Raw genomic sequence first — 19,458 nt, 5'->3', positions numbered from 1 at the left:
AAGGTGAAGTCTTAACCACTAGACCACCAGGGAAGTCCCGGGCCCAGTGTGTTTCGGCATTCAGATGTTTTCACAGTTTAGAAAGGCGACATAATGAACATACTGTATATTACATAAGATGGTACCAGGCAGCTCACCATAATTTATCAACAGTATTTCTGCAGCTCACACACGTGAACATTCCCATTACCTGGGATCAGCAGAGACTATGCATGGAGTTTTGTTACTTCCCATCGGGCTGCCGAATAAATTTGCACCGAAATTAGCAAAAAGCTTTCCTGGATTTTGGACTCATGGGGCAAGGCCGTGGCCTGCATCAGGAACCCGACCCACCGACCCTCCCGGCTCCACGCGCCTTACCCAGGCCTGATGAGGACGACAGGCTCTCCGTCAGCGAAGACGTCTCCGTCTGGTCCGTGGAGAGCCCTTCCATCAGGGGCAGGGACAATTCGGACGAAGGCACGGACGAGTCGTAGATGCCCGAGTCCCGTGGCATGTCCGAGGGGCCAGCAGCTTTCACCGCGTGCAGCAGGGGCCGCAAGACCGCGCTGGCGCCCGGCACGGGCCCAGCCTCCGCGTCTTCGTCCGGAGCGAACTGCGAGCCCTCAGAGTGCGGGTCGGCCGGCGCCCCGGAGCCAGCGGCCTCGGCCTTGAGACAGAAGTCGCTCTCCGGCCCTGGCTTGCACAGGACTTCGTTTAAAACCAAGCCTGAGTCAAACTTCTTCAGAACCGGTTCCCGGTAGCGGAGTGGGGGGAGATGGAAGGGAACAAACTGCTTCTCAAACCAGTCAGGCTCCTCGTCGATAAACTGGTGCATGTTGCAAATGGCGACGTATAGGGAGCGGCCCGATTTGCTCCGGAAGTAGTTCCTCCTGCTAATGCGTCCGGGCTGCAGCCCCGGCTCCTGGGGGCTGAGGTCCTGGGAATGCAGGTGGGAGCAGAGCTGGGGAAGGTGGTCCATGAGTTTGTACTTGGTGCTCAGGTCCAGGACACCGGGAACGTCTCCCTCGCAGGAATAATCGAAGTAGACGGCGATGAACTTGCTGAGCGCCGTGGATGAGCTCTGCTTGGCTTGGCGGAGCTTCTCAGCGATGGTAGACACCGCCACCAGGAAGAGCTCCCCTTTCCCCGAGCCTCGGGCGCCTCCTTTGTGCTTGTAGTTCTTCTTGTCTACGAAGTATTTCATGCCTTTGGAACACACCACGATGATGAACTGGGACTCGTGGATCTTCTGGATGACCCATTCTCTCTGCCCTTCTCTGCAGAGGCTGAAGTCTTCCCACAAGTCCAGAGCGACCTGGAAAGGGAGCAGAGAACCTCACTCACCTGTACAGCTTAGAGAGTCGAGTGACAAGAATGGGAATGTTACAAGAAGGGCACATCATCTGCCCCAAATCATTACTAGCACTGCTATATGCAGGCTTCGGGTTGCCCAGTTCCAAGGAACAGCTAACATTCCATGGGCGACCGTCACACACAGGCCCTCTGTATCATGCCCTCATTTTAGCATAATGTGGGATCTTTACCACTCCCACCCTACAAAGAGACAGAAGCACAGAGCGTCTAGCAACCCACCAAAGTTACATATTACATGTGGGGCCTTCAACTGACTTAGAGTGTGATAGGGAGCATGGAATACAGAGGCAGTGGGAGTGGGTCTATCTGATGAGTGAGGCTGCCTGGATGGGGGGCAGATCCTGGAGAGAGAACTGGAAGGTGGTGATAGACGGGTGTGGGTGAGGGATCTCAAAGTGGGCTGGGAAATGGGGTTCAGGTCTGGATGCCAGAGTCACCCACCCATGCTGCTGGCTGACTCAATGACAGAGTGTGACTGACAAAGAGGACCTCCCTGGCCTCTCACACAGCCCTGGAGTCAGCCTACTGTTTACCAGGTGATCAGTGCATGGAGAGGAAGGTGATGAGCTGCCGTAACATGGCCATTCTGGTTCACTCACTTGGAGTGACCGGCACCTCTCACCACTTCTCAGCAGTCTACAGGGCCACATCCCTACGAGACCCCTACGAGGCCTTTAACCCCTAGGGGAGGTCTCATAGGGAGTCTGGGGTGGGGCACTGACAAAGAAAAGAACACAAGGTATGCGTGGCCCCTCAGAGGGCTTCCCCTTCTCAGACCATCTTCATCTGATTCTGCTGAAAACGTCTCGGCAATTATATCAGCCTCTTTCCTTCTGTAGTTCAGAAATTAACTCTCAGTGCCTATGACAGTCACTTATGTGGAAGGGGGCTCTGAGATGACTTTGCCTTCCTCTTTTGCTCTAAAGTGTTACCAAGGGAAGAAAGCCCCCAACATCCCTCCAGCTGCTGAAAATAATCCTGAATTGTCTTACATTTTCCTTAATTCCCACTAACACTACGCATTCTGAAAGCTAACTGGGAATATATACTAAGCACTTTAAAAATGTTCCTGTCTGACCCAGCAATTCCATTTCCGGGTATCCACCACTGGAATGGGGCAAAATTGAAATAATGAGATGTTTAACAATTAGAAAAAACTCAATTACGGTGAATCATTAATATGGATCAAGAGTCTGTTTAAAACTGCTGTTTACAGAGAACTGCTAAGAGTGTAAAAAGTTACTGAGTGAAGAGACAGAAAAAAATAATTCCAATCCATCCAAAATGCAGATCTATATGTACGAGTTCATCTATGCAGAAAAAGACTAGAAGGAAATACAGCAGTTTTAACTGTGGTTCCTCTATTCTCCAGGTTAAGATTACCATCCATTTTGAAATTTGTCATCCTTTTCTAGTTTCCAAATTTTCTATTACACTCATAACTGGAAGGCTTCCCCCCGCCACCGAGGCTAGTCACTTACAAAGCAGAGCAGAAGGGTTGTCAGTATCTGAAGACTGTGTGCCACCTGCGGGTCCGCACCAGTTTTTCAGTACACAGGCTGATCTGCCAACGTCTAGACCTTCATATATTAGGAAACCCGGCCAGCCTTGTAAACATGCTTAACTGACACTAGGGGACAGCCTCACCATGTGGAGAGAGTCTAAGAAACCCACCAGTCCTCAGTTTCAAAGCACAAATAACTTCCAATTACACAATTATTGTACAATTCTTGCATTTGTAAGAAACAGTGTGCCTTCCATGAGAGCTTCAAACTTCACTCTAAAACGAACACTATGACATTATAGAAAAGCTACATATTAACAGCTTAATTCAAGAGAACAGGCAAGAAACCAGAGGAAACCATTTGAGTACTTAACATATTATTGTTTTCCCTTATTTGCCAAGCTCCCCCTCCAAAACTGTCTAAACTCGCCTCTTTACTTGCCATTCTCTCTTTGACCCTCCAGTGCTCTCCAGGATGTCTTGAGTGACCTCCTCCCACCGGCCCCATTGCACGCTCCCAGGGCAGCTGCCATTTCCTCCACCATCCTGTCCCCCATTCCCCCGAGGTCTTTTTAATGCTTAAAACACTTCCTGCCAGGTGGGTGCCACTCAAGGCTTTTGAGCAGGAGCATGTCAGGGTTAGAACTAAGTGTCAGCAAACATTTCGTGCTGGTGATGGGTAGGCCAGGCTGAAAGAAGAGTGCAAGGCTGACCCTAGTTTGGAAGCTAGGCATTTAGCACATGTCCCGCCCAGAAAAAAAGACTTTAGATTCCTCACCTCACAGCCACAGAAGTCCTGGAGGAAGTAGGCAAAACACTGGACGACGTTCATGTGATTCTGGCCATCTTTACTGGAATAGCAGAGGAAGACCTTGGGCCGTGGCCGGAGCCTCTCCCTGGGAAGTGCCGTGATGTACGTGGAGGACTCAGAACTCTCTTCATCTAAATGTGAATATATATTTTCTAAAGTGGAAAAGAAGATAGGGTTGGCTCCCACGAGCAAAGCTCTGTCCTGTTCCCTACGACTCGGGACCTAATGCTGTCTTCAAGAAACAACAGTCACCATGTCACCTAGAGCACTCCCAGCTCCCTAATTCCACCAGCCCCTTGGGTCACCTCTGGGAATGGGACAGCTAGTTTCTGCAGTGGAGGCAAAAATGGACAAAATTTGTTCTTCACCTGAAACTGACCTCAGGCAAGCCAAGAGCACTGCAGCACCACCCCACCCTCTTGCAACTGAGTGCACCTACTACATCATTAAGCATCAGCAGAGGTGACCTTCTTTAAAACAAAAAAACTTTCATTGAAGGGTTTTTTTTTTTTTGTACAAATTACAAAGGTAAAGTCCATAAATCTTAAGAGTACATCTCAATAACTTTTATCTAAGAATACACCTGTGTAACCGCCACTCAGATTAAGATATATTTCTAAGTTCCCCAGAAGCTTCTCTCCCGACGTCAGACTTCTATAAGTGATAAAGCCCTACCTCTTCCCTTACTCACACCTTTAGTCTTCCTTTATGCTCGTGAATTTACCATCCTGAGTTTGAGAAGAGAAGTATGCCTGTCCTTTTAGTGGCTCCTGAGGTTAAAAGTCAAATTTTTTAATTCTGGGAACTACAGCAGCCAGGGAACTCACTACAGGAGCTGTGTGGCTTCCCAGTCGCCTGCCTGGAGGGACCAAGTGCTGCCAGTCTCCCTCTGTTGGCCCTAGACCTGCCAATATAGGAAGAACACACCACACAAAGATATACCTTGCTGCTTCTTGCGGCACATCACCGTGAACAGCGTCGCAAATGCCGATATGACAACCAGCGGCACAGTGATGGCAACAGCTCTGATGGGCCCAGCCCATTGGGAATACACTGGGAAATTTCAAAGGGAAGGCTTTTAGACTTAAGCAGTATTAACAGGTTCAAAGAGAAACAATTTTTTTTCATTTTTAAACATAAGCCACATAACAGGTTCTAAGACTCCTTGACCACTTTTCTCTAGTACCGATTTGGTGATTATAAAAGTATTCATTTTAAAAGACTGTAGAAGACAATTCAGTAGTTAGAGTCCGCTGAGACAATAAATACCTTTGAGTGAGAATTTGCCTAGGGAAATCTCCCCTCCCACCACTTTTCTTCTGAGGACAATTGACTATTTATCTGGTCCCAGCAACACACACAACACCCTGGCTTTGATCTGGGCGTCAACATTAGGGTGGAAGGAAAGTCAGATTTGATGGAACATCATTTAAGAATGAGGAGCTCAAGTGTTTTCTTTTTGTAAACCATGAAGTACAGAAAGCATCGAATACCTTGGTCCACTCTGTAGTCCAGAGGCAGCATTTCCAACAAACAAACAAAATCTTACCTGGTTTTAAGGCATAATGCATCACTTTTCTTGTCATATTAGTGTCATCCACCAGCTGCAAAACAGAGGATGCTGTATTACTTTTTTTAAGTGATAGCATCTCAACAGATTTCATTCATTCTTCCATCTGTGGGCAGTGGGGCGAGGGAGAGGAGAGCTGCTGCGGCCTGTGATCATTTTCAAGCTGAGATTAGATATTAAGAGTCAGATTCATCTCTATATATACCAACCAATACTAATATATATAGGATGGATAAACAACAAGGTCTTACTATATAGCACAGGGAACTACATTCAATATCCTGTGATAAACCATAATGGAAAAGAATATGAAAAAGAATATAGGGACTTCCCTGGTGGTCCAGTGGTTAAGACTCCATCTTCCAAGGCAGGGGATGACAGTTCAATCCCTGGTCGGGGAACTAAGATCCCACATGCCGCGGGGCAACTAAGCCCACAACTTCTGAGCCTGCACACCTCAACTAGAGAGCCCGCGTGCCGCAACTACAGGGCCCACGCGCTTTGGAGCCTGCGCTCTGGAGCCCATAGAGAGACGCTCACATGCCACAATGAAAGATCCCACGTGCCGCAACTAAGACCCAACTCAGCCAATAAGTAAGTAAGTAAATAAATAAATAAGTAAATAAGAATATATAGGGAATTCCCTGGCGGTCCAGTGTTTGGGGCTCCATGCTTCCACTGCAGGGGGCATGGGTTCAATCCCTGGTCAGGGAACTAAGATCCCACACGCCATGCAGCATAGCCAAAAAAATTTTTTTAATTAAAAAAAAAAGAATATATATATTTATAACTGAGTCACTTTGCTGTACAACAAAAATTAACACAATATTGTAAATCAACTATACTTCAATAAAATTTAAAAAGAATAAAAATAATAGGGCTTTCTTGAGTTTTACGTACCTCAATTATATAATCCCCAGGAGATACATTTTGAAGGAGGCAGCTGGTTGTCTCTGTATTTTGCTCCTGCAAAGAAACAAATAACACTTTAAAACTTTCTTCTTAGATAAAGGTCATCGGGACCCCTCTCTTCTGTCCTAGAACTGAAGGAGCCTTGCCACCAGTTTCAGTCATGTTTTCAGAAGATGTCAGTTGGAACAGAAAGCAACTGTGCTTATCTGCCAGGGTATCTGAACTTCATTTTGATAAAAGGCCCAGGAGAGCCTGGGACCCCTGTCATATTCTATGCTTGGCTGGTGGTGCCCTGAGCAGCAATTTTTTATTTGAAGACAAAGAAACCAATTAGGATACCTTTTACTTAATAAAAGGATGGGGAAAGAAACTACACTTCCATGTTTGTGCATATTTTATTTGCTATAATTTTAACTTGAGCGGAAGGTCAGTGACAGAGGTGACAGCCAGCAGGAAAACAGAACTCGACACACAGGAGCACATCTACTTCTGACACTATGACCAAAAACCTCTCTTGGTGCTCTCATGGGATAATCTAGCAGTCTTGTGAACTTCCACGAAACATTTCCCACACCCCCGACCACCTCTAGTTTAAGAACTTGGTTACTGAATTTCTACTTCACCTTGGCCTCTGTGTAAAATCACTAGCCACTGACATGCTAGTGGCTTGTCTCCTAGATGTGTTTTTTTTCACTTACTAACTGTGAGGCCTTCAGCAGCAGTCCAGGTGACCTCCCTGGGCCACAGGTTCCCCAGCTCTAAAGTGGGGATAACAGCAGCCTTTGTTCCATTGAGCTGTAAGGATTCAATGACCACAAAGCTTGGTAACTGGCACACAGTGAGCACCTGATTCATGCTTAAAATATGGAAGAACAGGGACTTCCCTGATGGTGCAGCGGCTAAGACTCCACGCTCCCAGTGCAGGGGGCCCGGGTTCGATCCCTGGTCAGGGAACTAGATCCTGCATGCTAAAACTAAGACCTGGCACAGCCAAATAAATAAATATTAAAAATTAAAATACAGAATAGACCACAACTACTTCATTGTTTCAGTTCCTTGGTAATACTTTATCTGCTACATCTCCACTGGGACAGCTACGCACCCAGTGATAACATTCTGGAGTGTCTACCAACTGCTCAGAATCCACAAAGCCTAATGTTCACAGTGAACCATCCAAATTCCAGGGCCCCAGGGGTCATTTTAAAACACAGAGTATTCCTTTATGCACAACTAGCAGCTCACCTGTTTACAGGTCTTTCGCTTGAAGGGTCCTTCATGCTTGAGCTTATAATGAAGATAGAAGAAACGGAAGCCAAAGGCGTGGGGTGCGTGGTCGAAGGACACCTGCATGTCTGAACCGTGCTGGGTGATGTTGAGGTTCCGAGGCTTCCAGACTGGGAGGAGGAAGGACCAGAGTGAGCATCCTGAGGCTGCCCCGACACCACTAGAGACTTGACAGACAAGGACAGCTATACTTACAGGGTTTACAGGCCAGGTTGTCCGGCTGCAATAGCAGGTCACAGGCTATTAAGAAAGATGCATATTTTTAGTTTTAGCACAGTTTGACATTTTCCTCATCCAACAATTCAATACAATATAAATATATGGCACTGGGTATTGCTGGAAAGAATGTAAAATGCATCAACTGCATCAACTCAGCAATGATTTTCAGTAGAGCCCAGTTGTATCTTATGAAAATTTGAATTGTACAATATAAAAGTATTAATGCAGTTCACTTTATGCCACATAAATGGAAACAATACTAAAGTCAGCCAGATTTTAAAAGCTTCTTAAAGGCCACAGCCAAAGGCAGCAAGACCTATATTCATGCTTCTGCCCCATGGGGACTCTGTTTTAGCTGTAGACAGAAATGATGCCATCCCCTGCCCCACTGTAAACTGTTTAGGCACAAGAGAACTTTAGAGTGATCCTGATAATTTATCTTAAGGTTATTTTAACCTTAGCTATAGCACTCTAACTTTTGATGGAATCTTTTTGATGGAATCTAAAAATGACATCCAAGCATCTACTAAGTAGTAGCAACAGTACTGAAAACCAGGCAGCAAAGGCAGTAGCTTTGAAATAGGATTTAAATGTGATAAAAACACAAGAGAGGCACTATATGCCATGTTGCTAACCCAGGGAGAACCCTCTGGAAAATGATCTTACAATGCCAAGAAAATCAAAGGCAGCATCAAGGTCACAATGCACTGAAATGGTGATAAATGCACGACCTGCCTCACCCCAAAATAGACATTGATTCCAATGAGGAAAATTAAATCTTAAAGTAGGCGAGTTTTGATTTAAGCAAGCTTTCCATAAACACGTTCTTTGAATCCTCTATCTGGTTGTTATGTGTAAGGCATCGAAAGATGCTGTACAACGTACATGGTCTCTGCCCTATGGAATCTTATTTTAATTAAGAAAATGAAATCAACTGTTATGAAGTGACTTTGCTGCATAGAAAACAACCACAGTTTAAAAAAAAAGAAAAGAAAAGAAAAGAAGGAAACCACCAGAGTAAGAATTCTGCAAAGGGAAGCACGGATGTAGGCTGGCGTTGAGAACAAAAACATCACAGAGGGATGAGGACGGCAAGCAGGCCACATAGGAGGGGGTGTCAGATTGGACAACCATCCAAGGCCTGGAAAGACGGACCAAGAAAGCAAGAGGGAAACACCGGGGTCCAGAATGCCAGGGCACCAAATTCATCAGCAATTCAGGCCGATGAAAGGCACACCACACTGTGTGCAGAACAGATGGAAAGGGAGAGCCCGACAGAGAAGGGAATCCAGCATGGTTGGCTTGAGAGTGTGTACTCCAGAGTCAGGCTCCTTGGGGTTCAAATCCCAGCTCCCAACAGGCCCTTTAACCTCTCTATGTGTGATTCCACATCTAATAAGTGGGGACGGTAAGATTAAGTTCTTTGGAGGGTTGTCATGGAGGTAAACTGCATTAATATTTGGAAAATATTTACAACAGAGCATTAATATTTGGAAAGCATTTATTTAACATAGATGTTAAATAAATAAACTTTCTAGAACGAGGTAACCTCAGGGATACTGCCTAATTTTCTTAATCTAATCCTGAAAATGACAGGCAATCACTCACAGAGGCCACCCTCCTGATGACAGGTACACGATAGAATCATTTCATGCTCTACCCTTTACCTTGAAATCAACTTATATTTTGTATTCCGGTTTTTTTTTTATCAAAGTATTTTAATACATGGCTGCCTTACAGCACCTTCAAAAAAATCAACCACCATGTCTACTCCAGAACAAGCCAGGAATGGGTGTCTCTGGTTAGATGCACACTGCCTGGGCCAAATCTTAATTCTAAAAGTTGCTTTTCTGAATGCTTTTTCTCTTCCCCATGCTAGTTTCATACTAGTATTTCATGTGCTCTTGAACACATCTCTGTCGAAAAGTCATTAAAAGCCGGAGAAATGTCTCCCCACGGGAAACAGGCAGGGAAGACCATACTCACTGCGGGTTCTGAAGAAGAAAGGGTGATAATTGCTTTCATTTTTAATGGAAGGAAAAGGGACAATCTTTACAAAGTAATCTGTTTCAAATTTCATATTCAGGAAAGGCTGAGATTCCACTCCCTAAAAGGGAACAAAAATACATGTGATGTCACGGAGAAATCACCCACCCCTCCACCTACATGCAAGAGCTCCGGTCTGCCCTGACGGTCACACAGACACAGTTCTAGGGCTGGGGGACGTGTTGCGGGGGGGGAAGGAGGAAGTCCAGAAAGTTTCCTTTCTGGACCAAGTTTAGGTTTGGACCCCTAACTGAAAAGGAAGATGGGCACCGCTGTCTGTTCTTCGGCAATGAAGCTGTGGCACAAAGTTGGTGGCGAGGAGCCTACATCCACTCCTGAGGGCTCAAAGCCACCTTCCAGGACTGCTGCTCCAGCGTGTAACCTGAGAGGTGTGTTTGTTTACCACCAAGAGGTGCTGGAGGGTTTCTGGAGTGCAGAGCAGGATCGCCCACCTTGGCAGGTGGGGTGGACCCCACAGCCCCTTCTCCTCCAGTTTCACAGGCTTTCAATGGACCATTCAGCCCCCAGAACAATAGTGTGTCTTCAGGAGCACATTCCCCGCGTGTGACTTACAGCTCGTTTGAAGCTACTGTTGAGCTGCTTCGGGTCCTTTAGAATCAGTTGTTGGCACTGTCTTCCCTCTGACTTCAGCTCCTCCAGTACTACCCGAAATCCTTTTAGGAATTCGATGCCTAAGCAAAGCAGAATGCTTTTATTAAAAGTGGACCTAATTACTTCTGAACGCACTTTCCTCCCTCCAAGATTACCATCCTCTCCACCTACACAACAGAGTTAAAGGAATTCTAACTCTAGTCGGAATATCTGAGTGTACAGAAAGGAAAAATAAATACCCTGCATTCCTCTGGTACAGGCCAGGTGATTTGCTCTTTCCCACCATTACTAATTAATAAATCTCTCATCCAGCCAGCCAGTGCACAAACGCCCATTGCCTCTATGACATGAGGGTTCATATATTTAGACTCAAGTCACAATTGATCATAAAAGTCTCCAGTGGAATATATAATTTCTAGGTCATTAAACAAGGTGTATTCAGCTGATGATCATTCCCAATGCTGACCAGGGACTCCCCCCAAACCATGTTTCAAATACTTTCCGTTTTAGTCCTATATTTGCTTGCATGTTTCACTGAGCAACGGAGAAAATTCCCAACAAAGTGTGTGTCTGCACACAAGGGGTTCCTAGGCTTGAGATTAAATAGCTTAGGAGAATGCCTATGTGAGTTACAAAGCGGTTCTTGCTCTAATCATGCCTGAAAGGCCGACACCCAAGAGCTGCCCAGTGTGTGCTCTTCATACAGCCCTCAGAGACCCCGAGACGCCCACAGCGCCGCTGAAAGGCACCGGCCCAGCCTCCCGCCACCTGAGCTTCCCCTGCTGCACGTCCAACTAGCTGCTTTCAAAAGGATTAAGCTCTGATGGCCACGAGAGCCGGTACTGGGGCTTCGTATCCCATGGAGACTGGAGTGGTCCAACTGCAGCTGGAGCTCCCCGAAGCCGGCCTCAATTGGTGAGATATCGATTTCGCATTCTTTCGGAACACTAGACAAGGAGACATTTTCAACCCTTCCCCTCCCAGGGCAAGAATAATTACACAGGATGCAATTAACCAGGTGGGAAAATTATCAATGGCAAAGGCCAGGGAAATCTTTTTCTCCTTCGAATAGGTTCTGCAATCCTGTAATTATTTAATGAAGAGCACATATTTTATGGTGGGAAAGGCAAAGGAGCTACAATTAGAGCTTCGCCATTTAGGGGGTCAGAGGACAGAGTGCGCAAGTACGGACCCTGCCATGTTGTATTATTTCAAGTACAAAGCTTCCTGCGGGGCTGAGTGCTGGCTGATCCACAGTCCGAGATTCACACATGCTGACAAGATCTAAGGTTTTTGACCAGCAACTATTTAGTAGCTCTCACAGGAACTTGTCTTTTGAGCTCCCCCCTTCCCCACAAAGATTTTTGAACAAATCCTTATTATTTATACTAAGATTTGATTCATTCAATGGCCCCAGAACTGTTTAACAAAAGCCAGGTGATTAACATGATTATAAGACTGTACATCTCACAATTACATAAAAACACATCTGCTGGGGTGGGAGTGGATGATTCTAGTTCTTATCTTTAAAAGACCTGCCTAGAAAACCACTATACCAAGTATGGGAGTGGAAGTAGAGGCAGTAAATGTAAATCTTATATCATAGTAACACCTGTATCACAATACTGTTAACATCTTGTAGTTATATAATGTTTAGCAATTTTATACAGCAGTTTCCCATAAAGGAACTTACTTACTCCTCATCATTTAACTCATAAAATCCTCACAACCACAGGAGGAAGGTATTATTGTCCCCACTTTATAGATGAGGAAACCGAGGTATATAAACACTAAATGACTTGCCCAGGGTCACAGAGGGATCAAATGGCAGAGATGGGATCAAACCCAGAGTGCTCTTAACCCATATGCTTTTCTGTCTCCCAAGGAGTCTCCTTGTTAGAACCTCATAGAAACTGATAGAACCTGTCCAGCCATTCCCACCCACAAACCATCATGCAGACAAAGCACATCTTTCTGCCTTCACTGTTCCACATCTCCGTTTTCCTCACATCTCTTACTTTCATTCTAAAGAGGGAGCCTGCAATGTGTCAGGCCAACCCCTTAACCGTTCAGCTTTATGTTGGAATGACTATTTCTCTCTTATCCACAGAGGATATTTTTCTTTTTAAATGTTAAGGTAATGTTCTTTTTGGAAAACCCATTGGGTTCAGACCCAGCAGTATTTACATGGATTAGTGAGTCAGGCCCACAGGTCTGATCCATCCTCCCTGTCTCTGTACTGAATCTGGTTCCTCTGAGATTTATCTCATTCAGATTAAGAAATTCAGAATTTATTTTACTTTTCCCTTGGTCAGATTTTTTTTTTGGTTTTTTTTTTTTGCGATACGCGGGCCTCTCAGTGCTGTGGCCTCTCCGCTTGCGGAGCACAGGCTCCGGACGCACAGGCTCAGCGGCCATGGCTCACGGGCCAAGCCGCTCCACAGCATGCGGGATCCTCCTGGACCGGGGCACGAACCCGTGTCCCCTGCATCGGCAGGCGGACGCCTAACCACTGCACCACCAGGGAAGCCCCAGATTTTTTTTTTAATTCTAAGATTCGGTGGCAACGTCCAAGGAGCAGACCTGAGGACCAGGTTCTGATGATGATAAAAACAGCCACTGTTTTTTATTTTTTTATTTTTATTTTTTATTTTTTTTTCAGCCACTGTTTTTTAAGAGCTCTCTTTAGAAATGTACCATATGTGTCTCTAATTCTTTTTCTTTTTTCTTTCTTTGTTCTTTTTTTTTTTACTCTTAACAGGTTTATTGCAGCATAGTTGGCATACAATTAACTTCATATTACAGAGAACAATTTCATACACTTTGACATATATGTACATCCATGAAACTGTCATCACAATCAAGATAATGAACTTATCTATCACCTCCCAAGTCTTCCTCATGCCTCTACAGAGGCCCTCCCACCCCTGTTCCCAGGCAATCACCAACCTGCTTTTTGCCACTAAAGCTTTGTTTGTATTTTATTGAATGTGTCCTCATGCCTCTACAGAGGCCCTCCCACCCCTGTTCCCAGGCAATCACCAACCTGCTTTTTGCCACTAAAGCTTTGTTTGTATTTTATTGAATGTGTCATCACTCAGCATGCACTTTTTGGTCTTGCTGATTTCACTCAGAAAAATTACTTTGAAATTCATCCATGTTGTTAGGTATATCACTATTCCATTCCTTTTCATTGCTGGGTAGTGTTCCACTGTATGAATGTACCAGTTTGTGTATCGGTCCATGTGCTGATGGACATTCACGTTGTTTCCAGGTTTGGACAATTAAAAACAAAGCTGCTATGAACGTTTGTGTACAAGTCTTTGTATGGACATATGCTTTCCTTTCTCCTGGATAAATAGTAGTCAAATGGCTGGATCATGTGGTAATGCATGTTTAACTGTTCAGGAAAATACAAAAACGTTTTCCAAAGTGGTTGTGCCATTTTACATTTCCACCCTCAATATTTGTTTTTGGTTTTTTTCTTTTAACTTTTATTGGATTATAGTTGATTTACAATGTTGTGTTAGTTTCTGCTGTAGAGCAAAGTGAATCAGTTATACATATATCCACTCTTTGTCTCTAAGTCTTACAACAAACCAAGAGGCAGTCATGTACACTTTACAGTGGGGAAGCTGGGGCTCAGCCAGATTTAAATGCTTCTTTTCAAAGGTAGATTCTGGGTTCAAACCCAGGCCCATTTGAACAAATGGGCCCTCCCCAGGTTCCATACTCAACCACTGCATCCTCTCCTGTGTGTCATCAGTTCATTAAAGAGGACAAGCAGACGGAGCCCTAACCTGGATCTGGCCAGATAACGTGGGTTTGCTCTTTTCTGTGGGTTTGTTTTAGTTTGCTTTTTTCAGCCCACACAATTTAAATAAAACTTCAATTCATTGCCAACATTTAAAAAGTGTTGATTTCATGGTTTCTCATGAAAACTGGAGTTTTCCTGAAAACACACACAATGTGCCAATGCTGGGCCCACACATCTCCTTGTGGCCACAGAGATCACTGATGCTGGATACTGAAGCCATTATATCCTTGGACAGGTCACCTGTCCCCCCAACACCTGCTGAGACACATAGGCCAAGGCCTCAGTGCCATTTATCACTCTCACACTATTATTTTACAAACCCACATCTCTCTCAGTAACAGCCAAGGGAACAAAAGACAAGTCATGGGCACAACATGAAGCTGCATGCATGTGCAGTAAGCGTATACAACCAAGTAGCAAGTGTGTCTGTGCCGAGGCACACCTAAGCTCTGCTCATGTCAAGACCCACCTGGCCCCGGAGGCCACCACGCTTGGGACCCCTGCACTGGGCACCAGTCACCATGGTGGACTCCATTTTGACCACTTACCGAGGGCTCCTGGGGACCAAAGAATGGTGACTGCCACTTGATCGTGGCAAGCATACTGACTGATGGTGATGTTCTGGGCATCGGCGATGATGTGCTTCCCCACTGGATTCAAGTAAGTGGTGCAGTCTAGAGAGTTGGGAGAATGAGAACAGTTATATATATATATATTTTTTTAACCTCTTTATTGGGTTATAATTGCTTTACAATGGTGTGTTAGTTTCTGCTTTATAACAAAGTGAATCAGTTATACATATACATATGTTCCCATATCTCTTCCCTCTTGCCTCTCCCTCCCTCCCACCCTCCCTATCCCACCCCTCCAGGCGGTCACAAAGCACCGAGCTGATCTCCCTGTGCTATGCGGCTGCTTCCCACTAGCTATCTACCTTACGTTTGGTAGTGTATATATGTCCATGCCTCTCTCTCACTTTGTCACAACTCACCCTTCCCCCTCCCCATATCCTCAAGTCCGTTCTCCAGTAGGTGTCTTTATTCCTGTTTTACCCTTAGGTTCTTCATGACATTTTTTTTTCTTAAATTCCATATATATGTGTTAGCATACGGTATTTGTCTTTCTCTTTCTGACTTACTTCACTCTGTATGACAGACTCTAGGTCTATCCACCTCATTACAAATAGCTCAATTTCGTTTCTTTTTATGGCTGAGTAATATTCCATTGTATATATGTGCCACATCTTCTTTATCCATTCATCCGATGATGGGCACTTAGGTTGTCTCCATCTCCGGGCTATCGTAAATAGAGCTGCAATGAACATTTTGGTACATGACCCTTTTTGAATTATGGTTTTCTCAGGGTATATGCCCAGTAGTGGGATTGCTGGGTCATATGGTAGGAGAAGAGTTATATTTAAGCATTTATTTATTCTCTCCATGTTCATCTTCTCAAATTACGCGGGGCATGTTCGGAGTTAGCCAAATCTATTCTGTCTAAAGACGTGTGCCTAGGGACTTCCCTGGTGGCGCAGTGGTTAAGAATCCGCCTGCCAGTGCGGGGGACACGGGTTCGATCTCTGGTCCAGGAAGATCCCACAGGACACGGAGCACCTAAGCCCGTGCGCCACAACTACTGAGTCCACGTGCCACAACTACTGAACCCCGCGTGCCTAAAGCCCTTGCTCCGCAACAAGAGAAGCCACCGCAAGGAGAAGCCCACGCACCACAACAAAGAGCAGCCCCCGTTCGCCGCAACTAGAGAAAGCCCGCACGCAGCAATGAAGACTCAACACAGCCAAAGATCAATTAATTAATTAATTTAAACTATATATATGCCTGAAATTATTTTTTAAAAAGACGTGTGCCTTAAAGCCCACAGATGACATCAAAGGTTGGCTGTTTGGAAAACTGTAAGATGCTGCAGTGGGGTTTATTTATAACACCACCCCCTCCCCTTGAGTTAAATTCTGGGACAGTGGTCGGAGGATTAGGTAAAGTCTGGAGTTTGTGTGTGTATCAGGCATTCACTTTTTACTACTCTGACATTTTACCTAAATCAATAATAATTTACATCAGTTCAATCAGTTTTTAGCATTAAAGAGTGATCTGAAGCAAAACAATGGCTAAGTAATATGGGGTTTGTTCATTTTCAGAAGAAACCTCGAGGGCGAGGGCGAGGGCGAGGTGACTGGGAAAAAGGAACTCATAGGAAAAAGGAACTCATAGGAGGATGTGAATTCGTAGTGATTCACAGCCAGACTGTTAAAGAATCCAATTAGGACCTGCCAAAGGGACTAACTGATTCCGTGATAAGCAAAGCACCTTCAATGTTAACTGGCGTGTCAAAGGTAAAACCTTTGTTCCCAAACACCACCTCATCAAAGACACCCACAACACCCCCCCAAATCCAAACAGTCCCACGTAAAGACGAAAACCACCGATTCTTTGATTTTGTCTGAGGACATGACTCACTGCCACCTGCCAAGGCAGCAGCTGTGCCACCTGGTATTGCTAAGTACACTTTCAAAGTCTAAAAAGGATCCTAAAGAGCTGCCAGAAGCTTCCAGCCAGACCCAGTGGGGGGACCTCCCAGGATGGCTGCAGGCTGTTCCCGCCACTTGTGCATGGAGAATCACAGACACTAACTTGTCATTCTTACGCTGCTTTATCTTGATTTCTTTTCAGTAATTGAACTTGAAAACTTTCTTTAGTATATGATGCAAAAGGCCTTCCATCGGATTCCAAAACTACTCATTACCCCTCTGAAGTCAGGGTGTTTTGGGGGTGAAGCATTCAGAGGCATTTTCTAAGAAGCCTAGTGAGTCTGCTGCATGCCTGTCCCCCTGCTCCCCGTAAACTATACCACACATTTCCCATTTTTATGACTAAAATTATTCACTAGATATTTGAAAATCACAACAGAATATTTAAAAAATGGAGAAGTCATCCATAACCTCCCACCACACAGAAGTAACTGCTAACATCTAACGGATATGCTTGCAAGCCTTTTGACATGCACACAATATCCCTTCTTTTTAAATTTCTTATTAGAGGACAACACACATGCGCTAAAATGCACCCGCCTCCTCTCTGAAACTCCACCCTTCACTCAGCTTTGTGTCCTGCTTTTCTGCCTAACTCCTACAGAAGGCATACTCCCTTCTCTAAACTCCATCTTCTTCAAAAACAGCCACCTCGACATTTCAGTATTTCTTCTTTTGAAAAGATGTTAATAATTAATAAAACCAAATTCTACTTCTGATGACAATTCACTCTCAAAGTGTTCAACATGTGTTCACTGGGTATAGAAGAGAACTTTAGAATAGGAAAAAAATGTTGAAACATCCGTTTTAATACCCACATTGAACAAACAAGGAAACTGCAGCTAGAGTGATCGGCTGGGTGGCTTGCAATGCCACCAGTGACCAGCCCAGAAAGCCACCTCGGATAGCTCACGCAGGGCTCTTGCTATTCTATCCCCAGCACAAAGCATATGACTAAAAAATAAGTTCTGAATCAGAACTATTCAGCCTGCAAAAATCCTAGCTGAGACCAGCTTCCCAGAATAAAAAAAAACAAGATCCCCCCAGATGAGTAAAGTACAAACATTTTCATTTATTGAGGTCTATAATGAAAGAAACCTTTGACTCAAACAGCTTTAGGAAAAGATGCATGAACAAGAGTAAATCATGATTTTTTTCCCTTTGTTCATTCCTAATGCCAAAATCAGCACTCTCTGGGTTTCTGTAAATACAATTATACAAATATAAAGTCTACAAATTAAGACAATGTATTACAACCTACTCAGGCATTACCCCACTCAGAGCATGACGAAGAAACGAGAAATGCAACGTGAAAGGAGGCAAGGGGATCTGTAAAAGCTGATTTTGACGTAAAGGCAAGACATTTTCTTTCTTTGTAACGTTAAATGGCAAAGGAATAGAAACGTAAGATATTTGTAGTTTAATACTTTTGTTGAAAACTTGGTGATTGGTTCTTAGCTATTTCAAACAAACTAGTAACCAGTCAATAGAGCAATAACAGGAACTTCCTAGTGGGAGAAAGAAATTATCTTTTTTAATGGAAAACAATGACTAGGTTTTTTGCACAGCCTGAATCCAATTATTAGCAACTCTAACGTTTTGGATTCCGATTACAAAAAAATTATGCCCAAATGACATTTGGCCAAAATGCAACCTAGCTTCAGATGTCTCAGGAGTCGAGTTGTGAATTAAATTCTAACTAAATGCTGAAGACTTACAAAGAAAATAATGACCAAGGGACAGGCATTGGCACGTGGGCCAAATATCTAGTCCCATGAAGAAAACAATAAGGTACTTTTAAGTTTTATAGGTAAGGATCCTCTTTCACAAAACCCCATATTAAATTAGAGATGCAAATACTTGTTTGCAGCTGACCGGAAAATTTTGAACTCTTGAATGTAATACAAGATCTACCAGGACCAAGAACATATATTAGAAATTAACTTTCTAACCTAAAGAAAGATCCCTTACACATGTCTTTACTTAGCTGAATTAAGTCTCATGGACTTGCAAGTCTTTCATTAGCAGCATAGCATTTACCCAGAACATGTACACATCATGAACGTGAAATGTCTGAGTTTCCCATGTAAGTTCTCATCAGTTAACTTACAGTACCCACGTCAGCAACTGCGGGCATGAACTTGACATCCATATTTGCATCTTAAAATTGTTAGATTGCATACATGACCTCAAAAACCCTGCTTTAGCAGTGATTATTCCAGAGGCCTCAATGTGACCTACAGCCCTTACTCATAACTCTCCAAGAGATGAATCGAATGTCAAGTCACTACATATGAATCAAGCTCCTTCCTGTCAACATTTTTACTTATAACTTATGGCTCATAAGGCTAAAATGCTCATAATTCTATATAATTACCTCCTAGGGCACAAAAGCAGATGCTAAGGCGGGCTCTACATGCTTAATCAGAAAAAGCACGCCCACCTGCCCTTAGAAAACAATTCAGCCAGAAAAAGTCACACTTCCTTGAGAGAAAGGGCCAAAAAGGTACTTGGATTCTAATTCCAGTTGGAATGACTTCTAATATTAATAGATATCAATTACTGAGTGCACACGGAAGGCTAGCTCCTGAGATGAGCAGTTATAAACATTACCTCATTTAAGTGTCAAAATGACACTGAGGAAGAAGTTAATCTTTATTTCACATGATGAGAAAACTGAGGCTTGCCAAAGTGGAGTCACCTGCCATAGTTCACAGCTGATAGGTGGGGAACAAGGTGAGAACCCAGGCCTAAGTCAAAGATGGCCAGTTGGAGACCCCTG

General features: G+C 44.3%; 1 protein-coding gene across 1 annotated transcript in view; it reads right to left on the bottom strand.

Annotated features, from left to right (window-relative positions):
• The window catches only part of IL17RD (interleukin 17 receptor D), a 67,102-nt gene that overhangs the window by 7,013 nt on the left and 40,631 nt on the right, over positions 1-19,458 (bottom strand). Inside the window, exons 3-12 of the mRNA XM_030867474.3 lie at positions 14,680-14,805; positions 10,276-10,394; positions 9,643-9,763; positions 7,633-7,677; positions 7,396-7,547; positions 6,142-6,207; positions 5,221-5,275; positions 4,614-4,724; positions 3,639-3,823; positions 361-1,297 (exon numbers count right to left, since the gene is read on the bottom strand). Coding sequence (XP_030723334.1) covers positions 361-1,297; positions 3,639-3,823; positions 4,614-4,724; positions 5,221-5,275; positions 6,142-6,207; positions 7,396-7,547; positions 7,633-7,677; positions 9,643-9,763; positions 10,276-10,394; positions 14,680-14,805 — 1,917 coding nt within the window. The remainder of the gene's footprint in view (positions 1-360; positions 1,298-3,638; positions 3,824-4,613; positions 4,725-5,220; positions 5,276-6,141; positions 6,208-7,395; positions 7,548-7,632; positions 7,678-9,642; positions 9,764-10,275; positions 10,395-14,679; positions 14,806-19,458) is intronic.

Source organism: Globicephala melas, chromosome 11 (genome assembly GCF_963455315.2).
Source record: "Globicephala melas chromosome 11, mGloMel1.2, whole genome shotgun sequence".
Classification (NCBI taxonomy): domain Eukaryota; kingdom Metazoa; phylum Chordata; class Mammalia; order Artiodactyla; family Delphinidae; genus Globicephala; species Globicephala melas.
The sequence above is the reverse complement of the archived record's forward strand: the minus strand, read 5'-3'. Positions and strand labels throughout refer to the sequence as shown.